Source organism: Polyergus mexicanus, unplaced genomic scaffold (genome assembly GCF_030449975.1).
Source record: "Polyergus mexicanus isolate NDT 795.1 unplaced genomic scaffold, iyPolMexi1.0 SCAF_12, whole genome shotgun sequence".
In the NCBI taxonomy this organism is placed as follows: Eukaryota; Metazoa; Arthropoda; class Insecta; order Hymenoptera; family Formicidae; genus Polyergus; species Polyergus mexicanus.
This window is the reverse complement of record NW_027223332.1, coordinates 6,088,650-6,103,973: the sequence shown is the minus strand read 5'-3', so window position 1 is coordinate 6,103,973 and position 15,324 is coordinate 6,088,650. Positions and strand designations below refer to the sequence as shown.

General features: G+C 29.8%; 1 protein-coding gene across 1 annotated transcript; it reads right to left on the bottom strand.

Annotated features, from left to right (window-relative positions):
- Positions 1-1,246: 1,246 nt before the first annotated feature.
- Positions 1,247-4,099, bottom strand: LOC138938201 (UDP-glucosyltransferase 2-like). The gene is made up of 5 exons (XM_070305024.1): positions 3,554-4,099; positions 2,755-3,125; positions 2,373-2,592; positions 2,038-2,257; positions 1,247-1,836 (listed from the first exon to the last, which is right to left on the bottom strand). Exons 1-5 carry the CDS (start codon positions 4,032-4,034, stop codon positions 1,539-1,541), a joined length of 1,590 nt encoding a protein of 529 aa, XP_070161125.1. The 5' UTR covers positions 4,035-4,099; the 3' UTR covers positions 1,247-1,538.
- Positions 4,100-15,324: the final 11,225 nt, after the last annotated feature.

Genomic DNA, 15,324 nt, shown 5'->3' with positions numbered 1-15,324 from the left:
TATTTTCTAATTTGTACATAAATATTATTTTCATATACTGAAAATATAGCTAAATCATGTCCTATGTCAGTAATGAATTACATATGTTTTATCAGTACAAGAACAACACAAAGAGCAACAGCAATTATTATAAATATTTTATTCGCACAGTTACGTTTTTCGACGTATCAAAATTCATATATCAAAATTTTAATATTACTCGTTACGATGCTTGACTTGGATCATTAAATACAATACATATTATATGTATATATAAGCGCACATTATCACATGAATTAGATGAAAACTGATTTGAGACCGAATGTATCATGTGAGAGTTACTTTATTCTATCCTGATGTAGCTGTCATAGACGTATATGACTCTGTTCGCCTCTGTTATCCGTCGCTCTTTTCCGAACGCCGTTTTATCGCACTCTATATTCTTTGTAGGAAAAAGACGAGGTCTCGAGTATCTCGAACGGTGCCTTCGTAATAGAGTACTTTTTTTGCGATAGCCGCCTCTTCGAATCTTTCCATCCTTTAGGCAACATATTCGTAAGATACAGGAGCTAGTGGTCTTTTCTCGTCTCATGGTATCTACCTTTTCTCCTTCATGCATAATTCCAATGTGTGATAGAAATTGTAGTTGGATAGAAAAGTAACTCATCGAAGTGAGCAATATAAAGTTAAAGTTGAAGAACGCAAATACAAAGAGTCAATTAAAGTTGAAAATAGTTTTTAGTTTGTTTTTCTCTGACGATAAAGACAACTCGCGTTTTGCTTCTATTTTTTACATATATTATATAAACATAAGATTTTATGATAAAGTATATATATATATAAATAGAAATAAATCACAATGAAAAATTGTTTCTGTACTATAAATATATCCACGAACTGCAATCAGTCTGATGTGTTAATTAGTCAGATAATAATTAAATCGAATAAAACAACAGATAATTCTTTTACAATTATATTTTTATTATCTTTTATATTATACACACACACACACACACACACACACACACACACATATATATATATATATATATAGCATATATTATTATTATTATATTTTTATTATCTTATTTTGCATTACATATTTTTATATAATTTTTTGGGAAATTGTTAGAGCTTAAAAATGTATGATAATATAGAAAAAAGAAAAAATATGTAATTTTAAAAAAATCCATGCAATTGTGGATGATATAATTTAAATACTATTATACATAGCAGTATGTGAGAAATATCTGAAATAATTAAGCTATATATTATGGGTGCCAACAAATTTCACTTTTTGCATTTATGATTAAATATTTTCTTTATACTCTTTTGTGTTCTTTTTTAATTTTAAAGAGCTAAGATTTTCAAATCGAATATATTATCTTCGATTATTTGCAGCACAACAAAATGTATTTTTAAATCTCATAAATATGTTTGTAATATAAATAGATGTTAAATAGATGCTTCTGATATTTTTTAATTTCTTTATAAAACGATAAATTCATATATATACTTATAAATATACTTATGCTACAATTATCCTATGCGTAAAAAAATTAATTATTTTTTTTTGTAACATTTACTTGCTTTTTCGTATTACGATTAAATATTATTTTTAACAATTTATAGATTATTACTAATGTGCAAAATAATATTACAAATGTAGCAATTGATAAAACTGCTATAATGTCCATATCATATTTTTGGTACCAAGGATCATAAGCAATGCTGCAACGAAGATGAGAAACATCCTTATGACGAATTACAAACTCGATCCACCAAATCGCATTTTCCAATGAATTATTAGGCTTATCTTCATTCATTGCTTTAAGTTTAAGCATTCTTTCTTTATATCTAGAGAAAAAGTAATAGTACGTTTAAAAAAAATGTATACTTTTTCTATTTTAGAATTATATTTTCATCCTAATTATGTAAGAATCTATAAAGATATAGTATTGCATAATAATTAGATTTCTGTGAAAATAATTAGTAACTTGTCATATTTATAAAATAAGATTTATTGTATAAAGAACTATTTGCGCAAAAAGTAATTACCTTTTATCATTTAAGATATCTGTTATAGATGCGTTTACAATTTCTCTCGAAATATTTTGAAAATTTATTTTTTTTGCAACTCCGAGAGATACCATTTTATTAACATTATAATACTGATCGGCAATAACTGGTATTCCTATAAGTGGTACCGCGTTATAAACAGCTTCTTCCGTGCTTTGAAGTCCACCTTGATATATAAACAATCTAATTTTTGAATGAGCTGTAAAGTGAAAAGCATAGCAAAAGGTGATTAATGAACACATATTGTATAAAAAAAGGAATGCATTTTTATTAATCTTTTTAAATTTTTACTTATGGCACTTGTATAGATTTACCAAGAAGGCTCTGTTGAGGAAACCATTTAGCGATGTAAATATTATCAGATTTATTTCTTAATTCTTTATCTATTTTCCACACAATTTTGCATGGCAAACTTGCAAAGACATCAATAAATGCGTTTAACACATGCTTGGAAAACTCTGACATACCTATATTTGTACCTAGGCTCATGTAAATAAATCCATTTGGTGCATCTGTCAAAAATTTATTCAAATCCTGAAACAAAATAAAATTATCAATGATATTTACTTTTAGGTATTTTCTCTAGAAAAAGGAATATGTATACATATAAAAATAACAGTAGCTTTATAGATATGAAGCAAATATATTAAGTATAAATAATAATTTTTAATAACATCGTTTGAATGCAATAATTACTTTCGGTAAAGCTGGAGGTTTTTCTAAAATATGCAAATTTCCAAATTTTATAATATTAGGCATTGTCGGTCTTATAAAAGAGATAGCTTCTTGTTCATTATGAAGCACAATACTTATGTTTTTCTCTATGTCACGTATGTCTGGTATATTTTTTCCGAGATACTTTTCTGCTATTGCTTGCTGCTCAGGAAAAAAATGATTCAACACGCAATATATGTAATACCATAGTTGAATAAAATTATTTAACCTCTCCCAAAAGGATAAATTAAAACCCGTGACTTCCGCCATTTCCCAAGTTGAAGGATGTGATGGCAAAACGGGTGCGCCAAGAAGATAATAATCATAATTATACAATTTTATTGATGATACACCTATAAACAAATGGAAACATTACGCAATGAGTTATGTAAATGTGATTATTTAAACCAGATGTTTGAATTTAAATGTTTGCGCGAAAAACAATATTTTGAATACATCATTTACATTTATGATATATAAAAAGTAATTAAGTTAATTACTTGCTTATATATAATTTTGAATTCCGTAATAATGACACAAAAAATGGCAATAAATATTTATATTAATTAAGCCAAATTGATAATAGAACTATATTCTTCAGCTAATTTTAGAAAAAAAAAAAATTGTAAAATTTAAATTTTATTAAGTTAAATGATCTTTCTTTTTTTTTTGGCTAAGCAAAATTTTAGTTTAAATTGATTCCAAATAATTTATTGTTTAGGTAAAGCGTAAGAAATGGTTAATAATATATATGCTATATATTTTTTATCAATATTCTTACCTATAAGAGGTGCATTAAACCTGTGCGCCAACGAATAAAGACCAGGTGTCTTTATAGTTTCTATAATTACCGCGTCGAATTTTTGGTCACTATCTGGTGCATACATTTTACGTACTTCTAAATGTTTATAAATATTCTCTGTGATTATGTGGCTTATACTGAAAAATTGGTTACGTTCATTATTTATCCATGTAGATTGCTCCATGCTTTTAACAAAAGATGCATCTTTTATTGCGTTATAGTTGTGATGAAAATCGATTTCTGTTAAATTTGTGATACTAGGATCATTAATTGGATCCGTTGTTAGAACAACGAGTTCATGTCCTCGTCGGCTTAGAGTAGTCCATAATAATCGATAAACAATTTGATGACTGTAGGACGGTATCGCAATAATTGCTAAGATTCTTGCAGCTTCCAAGAATGGCGTAACGATGCACAGAAAACACATCACCCAAAATGTCATTTTGACAATTGGTCCCATTTTTCTTTGATAACAAAACGTAAAATAAAAAATAAAAATTTAATTTTACGAACGGAAATGTACAAACTATTGCTATTGCAGCAAAATATCTACTCTTATCTGTATGACCGTCTCGTTTTTTATCAAGTATAAAATATACATATTTATTTATTTTGTAATAAATAATGACATGTACATACAAAATACGATTATCATTGCCTTGGCAATATTACGCAAAGCATGTGTCTAAGTATTCTCAGAAATGCATATTTGACATATGTCTCTATAATAGAGAATGCATGCTGCAAAAAAATTAGTTTTTTTTTTTTAAATTGAAAATAATGGCTAGTGCAAAGCTTTTTTACGTATTTGCATATCAGTTTGTAATAGCGAATAAATTTCACAACTCTTGCACCTGCGTGATAAAATATACTTAAATTCTACACAAATATATGTAAAATTTTATAAAATATATTTAAACTATTCGATTATTAAAGCGGATATTGCATGTAACATGAGATTACGAATAAGACATGCGATAAAGATAGACGTAATTAGGTTTACATTTACATTTGCCATACATATTCAAAAGTCTTATATATTTGCATTGCTTATATGTAATAATTTTGGTTAAATATTGTATAATATTATCTAATGCTCTACAACAAACTCGGTGGCACTATGACAGCAGAACTTCGATGCACTACTTCTGTAGCTAAAATTTTCACTAAATATTTTTATATATTTTAAATTCTGTCAATCAATAATAAAAACATATTTTTCCTGCTGATACATCACTTTAAATCATAGATGAGTTTGAGCGGAAAGTGAAATTGGTTTGAAAACAATGGTATATGTTGCGCATGCGTATCTTATGGACCGTGACAAGTAAGAAACTCGCAAAATCGATGAACCGAAACTGTGGAGATTCGTTTCTTTTATTTCTCGTCATCTTCATCTGTCACACTATTCCTCTATCTGACCGCGCTCGCGTGCGCAGATCGTTTTTCTTCCGACCGCAAGAAAGTGAAATCTTGCTGTAGCCTCGTCATAATACGGAACAATTGTTTTTAAAGACTTCTGATGCAACTCTAGTAAAAACATGTTAATTAATACATCATAATCATGAGAAAAATATTTAAATTTTTATTCACGCACATTCTAATAGAAACTGTTAAATTAATGTTAAATTAACTATGTTAATTAAATCTATCTCGCATCTCTTCTTGATATATAGGATTCAAAATTGTTGTTTTATGTGGCCGATTATGTAATATATAATATTTTATAAAATATTTTACAAAATTATATATACAATAAAATATTATTTTAAAATAGTTTGGAAAGAGAGAGAGAGAGAGAGAGAGATTTAATGTTAGAATTATTTTGATATCTGTCTCAAATACACATTTAGATATCATGCCGACTCATTTATTTCGTAATTAACTATTAAAAATATGCCTAAGAAAAAGTAAATGTGCTAAAGCTACACTTAAATCATAATCATAATTATATCTACATCGTAAATGCTGCATGCGTTTATATATAATAATCAAATAGTTATCTTTCTGAACACCGTGTAAACAGTTTATTATAAACAAGAAATAAATAAGATATTTATTAATATCTGTTTTCCTAAGTTTTTAATTACAAGTAACTTTTAAATAATGATATAAAACACAAAATTAAAATTAAAAAAGTGTTTTTTAAAGACGATTAAAATTTACGTCACTGTCAAATTTACGTACAACTCTATAAAATTTGATACAAAAAATAATAACAATGAAAATTGTCACTAAATTCGAAAAATCATCTAAAAAGTAACATATGCTATAATGAACGTTCTTATATGGGTTCAAAAGAGAAAATTCAAATTCAAATTAACTTAATCAAATTTACATACTGATTACAAGATTTATCTGTCGCTATAATTTATGCATTATAGGCCGCAAAATATATCTAAGAATGTACTCTTTATTTTTAGATATCGAGAAAAACTCGCGTGACATATCACAGATATTTGGCAAGCCAATTAAAAAATTGATTAACAATTTATCCAGTTGAATATAAAAAATTAATAGCTCTGTAAAAAATAACGTTTTACCGAACCATGCTCTTCTCGCTGATTTTTTATGTACACTGTATCGGAATAACAATTGTTCTACACGATAACAGTTTTAAATGACATGTATTTCTCTCCCTTTAATACTTTTAGAATTTTGTGTCATTTGTATTTCCTGCGCTTTCACAAGTTTGCGCTCCTTGATTGAAAAGACTATACTAATTACTAATTACGTTGCTATAATACGAAAATATTTGTAACGCCATCGTATCTCGACGAGTATTCGATGCGTTATATTTGCGTATACTGTTTATATACATATATGTTTAGCAAATATACATGTACGTTGGGGGAACATTGAATCATGTGCTGATTTTCTAATCTGTGTATATCGAATACGTGCTGCTTGCCTATTAGCTTTGCTAAATAATAAAAAAAATCCACTATTTCTCTTTTCCTTTTCTCTTTTTCCACGATATCTGATCCGATGTGTAATATTGAAAATTGCATGGGATGCCAACTTTATCTTTCTATGATTTGGTTTATAAGACATACAAGAGACTCTTAATCATAATTGGATTAATTGTATCGTTCCTTATTGATTAATTTATTGCAGTGAGATTTATGCCGCTTATAAAGATGTAATTAATAGAAATAAAAATATCGCTCGTTAAATTTTTCTTAGAATACAATATCTTCTATTGAATACCGGATGTTTGTATATCGGACGTTGGGCATAGTATTTGAATTCCGCAAAGCGCTTGCGGATTCACATCAAATGTCAAGAAATTCTTTGACAGCTCGTGCATCTTCTCTCTCTACGTTTCTCTAACATCACCGTTTTTCATGTTTAATTAAACGTTCTAAATTTCATAATATCTATAAAAAAGGTAAAAAATCAATAAAATACACTTACTTTATTGGAAGCGTTTGATTATGAGACAGTAATATTATCCGTCATTAATGTCGCTGTTATATTTGCAGTGAGTTTAACGGAATATTAGTTAGCAATCAGTTCAAGAGATCGCGACGATGCGCTTCCATGCATCTCCGCATATCAATCCTAGCCAAAGTTTCTACCTATTCGCAGAAACCGTATTCAACATATAGTAGACACTATGCACGAGAATCCTCTGGGAGAGTTAATCGAAACTAAGTTTAAATGTCTTCGAGATGTTTGTACTGACCCACTTGCATGTAGACAAGCTAACCATTGGCATCGGTCGCTGTACTTCATCAACGAGATATGTTCAAATATGCTTGCCGCGACGAGAACAATATGCGACATGATTAAAATAAACTTGTAGTAAGTGTGACATATGAGATGAAATTTTTACACACAGACATATACACATGCATCGTTGGGCAACATTATTTGCTCTTCTTCATTAAAATAGAAATACATATTTGGATTAAAATTTATATGAAATAATAATACAAGTAATAAATATGTGATATATATATATATATATATATATATATATATATATATATATATATATATAAAACAAGGAAATAGTATTTCCTGACTTGTCTATGATGAATGATGATTAATGCCGTTTCATTAAGTCTAATTTCCTTTAAAATCGCTAAGACTGTAAACACAATTTCCCTAAATCGCGAGTCTCGGCACGAAGTAATTATCGTTCGCGATCCTTGCGTTCCACCTTCGTGTGATGTATTTACTTGTCGGTGTACCGAATAACTTTTACACATACTTTGAATGCGGCTTGTTAAAAGTTTCCTGGTTAGACGGAAATGGATTTTGCATTTAGTGGTAGCCGTGCGAGTCGTAGGCACGAAACAACTTTACAATGTCGGCTACCTCTCAGATACTGCGAAAATTAGATATAGAGAACAATTTATATTTAGCATAAAAAATAAATAAGAGAGAAATCACTTCAGCTGGATATTTCTTTTAACTTTTCTGGCTAATAACTAGTTAGCTAATAAGAAAATTTCAATAAACTAGAAAAAATAATTTAGTTTACAGATCATATTGCGCATATTAAATTTTATAAATTTTATGCAAGAAAAATAGAGTTATAAAAAAATAAAAATTATAAAAATAAAACGTTTGCTTCTTAATATAACAGCAACATCTCCCCACTTATATCAATTAGCTAATTTTTCCTTTTATTTTAATTAGTTAACCATAACATTTATTTAACTGTAAAACAACATTTTTAGTAACAGAGAATAATAGTTCGATTTTTAAGATATTTTACATAAAGTGACAACTAAAATGAGCAAGGAAAATCACAAACTATAATATAAACAATATAATTATTCATATAAAGTATACTATAACGCATATTTATTTATAAACATATTTGGATTGATAAGAAATTTAAGTTATATCATAGGTATGTACGTAATATAAATTCCGTGCGTGTTTTTGTTGTATGCTCTTCGGTAACGAGACGCGCATTACTTACCTATTATGCTACACGTCAATTTTCAAAATTATTTTTTATTAATTTATTATATTATATTTAACTTATTAATTTAATTTAATTTTTTTATTTGACTTATTTTTTTAATTTTCGCTAAATTTATCTTTTTATTCAATTTTTACTAAATTTATTTTTTTTACTGATAGATACGCAAGATGCAAATCTATATATATATCCGCATTATTCGAAATATACCTTAGCGGGCGTCCAATTGATTCTAAAATCTATTTATATAATGTAATAAAGTTAATTGCACAATTTTTAGCTATTCAAAAACATTTTTATCGTATAAAATATTTTTATGCAAAATTTAATATAAAGCAATATAAAATTTTTCTTCCTTATATTTAAAAATAATATGAACCTAATAAAATTATGCTATTTATTTTATTTCTTATAGCAATTATCACATCTCGTTATAATTTTTGTATAAAGCATTCCAACAATCTAGCTTTCGCGGCTTACATAATCCGGTTTGATAATAAAACGAAGATAATTACTCACTGACGGCTTTCTTCTTACAATAGACAATCCCGACCTGGCCTCTTATGAAATTCATTTCCGAAGAGTACGGAATTCATTCTGACCGAGTTTACCGCCACTTTAATTCCTTTTTTGCTTGCATCCGCGGAGCACATTTTCTCACCAGCTTGCGCGATATGACGAAAATAGATCCGATCGCTGGCATAGTGAGAATACCAATGAAGATCGGATAAAGACAGCCTACCCTTAAATTCAGAAGTGAATCCTATTTGAATACGATTCCTTTAATCCACCTTGGAATCGGATTATAGAAATAATTTCGCCGAGTCGCTTGTAATCAGCTTTCATTTCATTTACTCGATGAGAAATTCGTTAAATCTTTGACACTTATGCGTCAAGAGATGGAGATGACAGATTTTCAAATGAAGATCTTTACTTCGAGAAATTTTCGCATAAAGCTTTCTCTGCTCGCTATTATTATATTAATATCGTTAATATACTGACATCCGTTTATAAAAACGGCATTGGAAAGTTTCGAGAAACCTTTAGAGCAAACAGTAATATAAATTGTGTATTTTAGAAGATGTACATAATTAATTCAACGTAAAATATTTGGCTCTCTTCTTTCATTTTTAATCATAGAAACTAAGTAATATAATATAATTGCTGAATCTTGCATTACCTTTCCTCAAATTTGTTTTACGCTTATACATTGAACAGTTTCCGTTCGCAACATCGTAAACATCGAATCGCGCGGAAATCATTACCGTGACCGACTCGATTCTCCGCGAGGTCGATATCGCCCGTTTACGGTGGAGACGCAAGCTGATCGATATTAATCGCATTTCGCTAGTGGTGACGGGTTCCTCTGATTGACGGCGACGATTAATGCGGGTCGTCGGGTTATGCCCCAGATAAACCGGCTGGTTGGTCCTTCGTGTGTATGCGCTCTCGCTGCAGAGAGCGTACGGGCCGCGTATTTACGTTCGTCAATTTACATGATCGGGGGCGTGAGCGCGCGCGGTTCTCGTTACTTCACGCTCCATCACGCGCGCGTGCAAGCACGCGTATGCAAACCACCTAAGTTGCATATGGTGTCGGCCGGCCAGGCCAGCCAGCGAATGGAATTTCCATCTGGCGTCGTCGTTATCGCGAATCAGCCGCCACTCGCAGTTGCACATTACGCTGGCTTTTCTCGTCACACGGACACTCTCCTCTACGGAAACGGTCGGATGAAGAACAGACGTGAATAATTCATCGAGTTCCGACCGCACTTTCGGTCGTCACGAGGACCAAGCCGCATACCCATTTTTGTTTTTTCTTTTCCTTGTTTTCGCTTCTTTGCTTTTGGAATTCATAGTTCGTTAGTGTCGGGCCAAACAGAACGCAGACGCGATTGGCATGCATTTGTCGTTAATCGTGAATACACAGTGGCTGCTGTCGAGAAAAATTGCGAAGATTTAGCATCATCGGTGGCTTAGCGCAGGGAAATTGATCTTTCTATTAATTTGATCGTCAATACAACCTTAATACTCCTCACCAAACTTATTTTCGCCACAAATGTCGAATATTTGTCAAATTATTTAAATGGAGTTAACATATCGATTTTTCAAGTTTGTGTAAAAAAGACACGAAATAAAAGTTATCCTAATGTTATTTATTTTTAAGTGATGTCATTATTTAATAATTATTAAAAGACAATTAATGGAAATTAATTTTATCATAATAATTATTATTTATCTATAAATTATAAAATTATTTCATTGTGATTTTCTCTTATAAATAAATAAATTTATTTATTAAGAGAAAATCACGATGCAATAATTTTATAGTTTATAAATAAATAATAATTATTATAATAAAATTAATTTCTGTTGATTGTCTTTTAATAATTATTATGATACAATTGATTAATTTTTGTTTAATTGTTTTTTAATAATTATTAAATGATAATATAACTTAAAAATGATATAAATAATACTATAATAATTATTTTAATTTTATTATTAAAATATTATTATTGAATTTTATTATTATCATACATTAATTTTTATTTGTAGTGAATATCTTATTTTGCGTCTTTTTTTACACAAACTTGAAAGATCGATAAGTTAATTCTATCATTGGAATAACTTGATAGATAATTGACTAATTGATATATATATATATATATATATATATATATATATATATATATATACATATATAATTGGTATTATGTTAATAGTTAATATAGTAATTAGTAATAAATAGCAGAGAAAATACACATAAACATATATATTAATATTAATATATTAATAAGAGATTTTATATACAATATAATATCGTAGTATGGCATAAGCATTTTTTCATAGACGTCATTAGTGTCCTGATTACGATAGTAGGACATTTTCATATATATACGATGATATACGAGCACGATTACATATCATTAAGCTAAAGCTAAATCATTAAAAATTAATGCCTAGGTGATTAAATCGAGGTAAATTACAATATAATGATTTGTAATTAACGATATCGCATTAGAGCCATCAATAAAACGAATGCTATTTCGGTAAAATCTTTATATTGTTCTCTTCTACATGATACCGTAAAAATTATTTATTTGTGATTTATTACAGAAGAATATTATAATAATATTGAAACTTTTTTTTTGTGATTATATCTGATGTAAAGTATATATGTATATATTCTAATTTACACTATATATGCCGTCACATCGTTTATAATCAGAATTTTAAAATCAGATTTATATTAAATTCAGATTTTTTTGCAAAATTTTAATGATAAAGTTAAAATGATATTACATAATTCTAAAAAAGAATGTAATATTAATAGTTATTATAAATAATTTAATTTAATTTATTATTCAGTGTAAACTATTTTAATTAACGTTATACTAACCGACAATGAGTAATATGCTACTTTTCTATATCATTTTAGTTCAGATACATATAAAAATAAAAAGAAGTAAATAAAAATTTCATTATACGGTAGGTAATATAGAAACATGAATCCCTTATATAATGCTAAAGTTGCGTGATTTTTTTACAAATAAAACTGCGTCTACATTGAAGCGAGACATAAACATCTCGTATCATTAAAGATGATTAAATATTTCATAGATGGTAAAGCGATATGCAAAGTATTACCAATATCGATTAGACGAACGAATCGTCGTCTAGTCGACATAGTCACTGTCCACGAGATATGAAAGTTCGTCAAAGAGCAATTCGTTACACATCAAATTATCTTTCCTGATACACGTGGTTATTAATATGGCGGCGCCGGCGCTATATACGGAACAGCTGGTGCAAACAGATACGTCGGCAAAACATTTTCATCTCGCTAAATTGTCAACGACATTGCGCGCCGCGGCTTAATCCGCGTTCAGCTTTTTCCATCCGTTTCGTTTGCCCGGTACGGCAGACGTATCGATTATGTTCGCCATTTCAAAGTGGCTTCGTTTGCCGCAATCGCGGAACCGCGTGTTTTTCCCTCGGCATAGATGACCCGCTATAACTGGCTTTTTTTAATGACAGTTCCGCTGAGTCGATGGCGCGGGTATCGTCACGGGTCTCGTTAGCAAATTCGATGATGGCACCTACGTTAGCGTCATCGATCCCGAAAGCTCGTTATACTTCTCGATATCGCCGAGTACGAAAAAAAGATGGTTGTATCGTGAGGTAAAATATTGCGCGGTTCTCCAACGATGTATTTCATACAGATAACATCGGCTTTCGTTAACGTTTTTTTTTTTTTTTTTTTTTTTCAGAGATAGATGACATATCTAACTTTGATCTTTCAAAGTGAGATGAAATATCACAAAGTTTATCGATACGTGTATCTTATAAAAAAATACATTTATGTCAGCTTAAAATTATGAGCAATTTAATAAAATCATTATTTAAACTATATTAAAACTAAAATATTTTAAAATCGGCGTATCGACATAAGGCATTGCAAATAAAATTAAGTAATAGATACATGAAAATAAAATTTTCAAGAGATATTTTCACAGAAATCTGATTATATTATTATATGTGTGTGTTTGTATATTAAAAATTATTTTTGGCATTGCAACTCTTGGTAGGTTCTGGCTTTTTCTCATATTTTTCTAGACGACGTAACGTAATGCAAATTTTCTATTTCTTGTGCGTTAATAATTAATCTCGTGGTTTCTACTCCCAAGATTTCGGTTTTATATTAAGATACAATAATTGAATTCTTTGCAACCCTGGTATCTCTAGATGTCGTGTTTATTCTAAATTAAATACTTTCGTATATAAAAAATATGATTGTTTCACATACTCCAAAACAGTAGACATGCAGATATACAATGTACATAGAAAAGAAAATGCAAATACGAATGAAAAGAAAAGAGAAAATATTCGAGAGCGATACGACCGAACTTCCTCATTGCGAGAGGATTCTCCCTCCGCCTAGCTCGTAAATCCTGACGTTGCGGTGCGTTCGTAAACTCGTTTTGTCGTGGTCGAGGCGTGACGCTGCACTCCGTTATAATTAACACGGGATGATGCGCGGTATAAATTACAATTATACATGATTTACAGGATGCAATAGTCGCAGGCTGGCTCCCTTCGTTACCTTCGCTGGCTATCTCTACTACCACTCGCATTATCTCTTCTTCTCACTTACTCTAGGTTCCTGCGCTTTTAAAGTTTCTCGTCTCTGGATGGTATTATCGTCTATTTCCATCGCATTGCGGATGCTCCTCTTTGTAACGAACTACTGAATAAACATGTTCGTACTAAACCGCCCCGCGTTACGTCGGTGTTAAGAGCAATGTTAAAGGAGCCTTGCTTGTAACACATCTATTCTCGCGTTGCATCAACGTGTCGTGTTCGTTGAGATGCACCGGTATATCTTTGAGCATTTAAAATCTACTCTCTACGAAATCTCTCGATTTCGCGATGAAATTCGTGCGTCGAGAAACTTTAACATATTTGCGATTACGCAAATTTTTTCGACAGTTCAATTTTTTTTTTATCGGTGATACACATATATTTGTTTTGTCTTAAATTTTGGGAATAAATAGCCTTAAATATATAAAAACTAGAAACATATCATGAATTTTCAAGAATGGTATATTTGTATAACTTAGTTTTTTAGATAGAAAATTTTTCCTTATCTTAATTTTATTTAGATATTTTTGGGTTGTGTGTGTACATTGTTTTGTGTGTTTTTTTTTTTTTTTTTTTTTAATAAGCAATAGATTATAAAATTTTAAGAAATACGCGAAAGCCTCTCTAATTTCGTGGAAAAAATTTGACAATATATCTTGTAATGCAAATTCGTAACTAAATCTAGAATCAAATTAAACCTAAGACATGTCGTCGCTTTCACAGTTTGCATGTTTGAAAATGTATGTGCCAGGCTGTACTGAGGTCGAGTCACGTGCTAGTCAACGACTAGCGGGAGTCCTCTTAATTATGTCACCCAGTTCTGCACGAGACACAATAGAGAACTTGCGGTTAATAATTCCAGCTTTGCTGAAACGTACGCCGAACTTACAAAAGAATTCAAGCAGTACTAGAAATGACTTCAGGTCATATTATTATCACGCTAAGTGTAAGTAATTGCCTCTGCATTTTGTTGTATGTATATTACATGTCCTTAATTATTATGATCGAACTACACGCAAAGTTATCATTAGTATTAATAACAATTTATTTTATTTGAATCCAATTTATTTAATCAAAATATAAGAGTGTTATAAACATTAAAATATTTTATAAACTTTTATTCTCTCTCTTTTATATATTTTATATATTTTGTAAAAATTTTTTATTTGTTTGTTACAAAGCTTGTTCATTGCATTTTTAATTTTATTTAAATCCCTTTCGTTCTCAGTAGAAATTAATCCAAATATATATTAAAATAATTTATAATATTCGGTGCAATATTTTTTACCAGATCTTACTTTCCGTAAAATAAAATAATCGATGCAAAGACTTTAATACAAATTTATTTTAGACTATGATTTTTGTCATGTAATTGCTAAAAGTTACTTTGCATCCAAGCTAAGAAATGTCTATTTGCCAGCATCTGCTGATCGTTTTTGTCGATTTACAATAGTCACGCACGCCGGTGGTACCATCGCGGACAATATCATCGTTTTTATTATGGCAGCTGGTAACCCAACCGGTAAACTCTGAAAGCGGACGTGCCATTACGCGTTTAAAGCAATTTCCGGAAATCCCTCGTGACGTTCGACAAATGGACTGGAGTCATAAATAGTTCTGCAGTCGCGGGTTGAAGCACGATGAGCGCCTATGCCGTTTCATCT

Coding starts and splice junctions, on each gene's coding strand:
- LOC138938201 (XM_070305024.1), bottom strand. CDS start 4,034: ATGGGACCAATTGTCAAAATGACATTTTGGGTGATGTGTTTTCTGTGC. Junction 2,593..2,754: donor AACCTCCAGCTTTACCGAAA/GTAATTATTGCA, acceptor ATTTTGTTTCAG/GATTTGAATAAATTTTTGAC. Junction 2,258..2,372: donor TCCTCAACAGAGCCTTCTTG/GTAAATCTATAC, acceptor TTCACTTTACAG/CTCATTCAAAAATTAGATTG.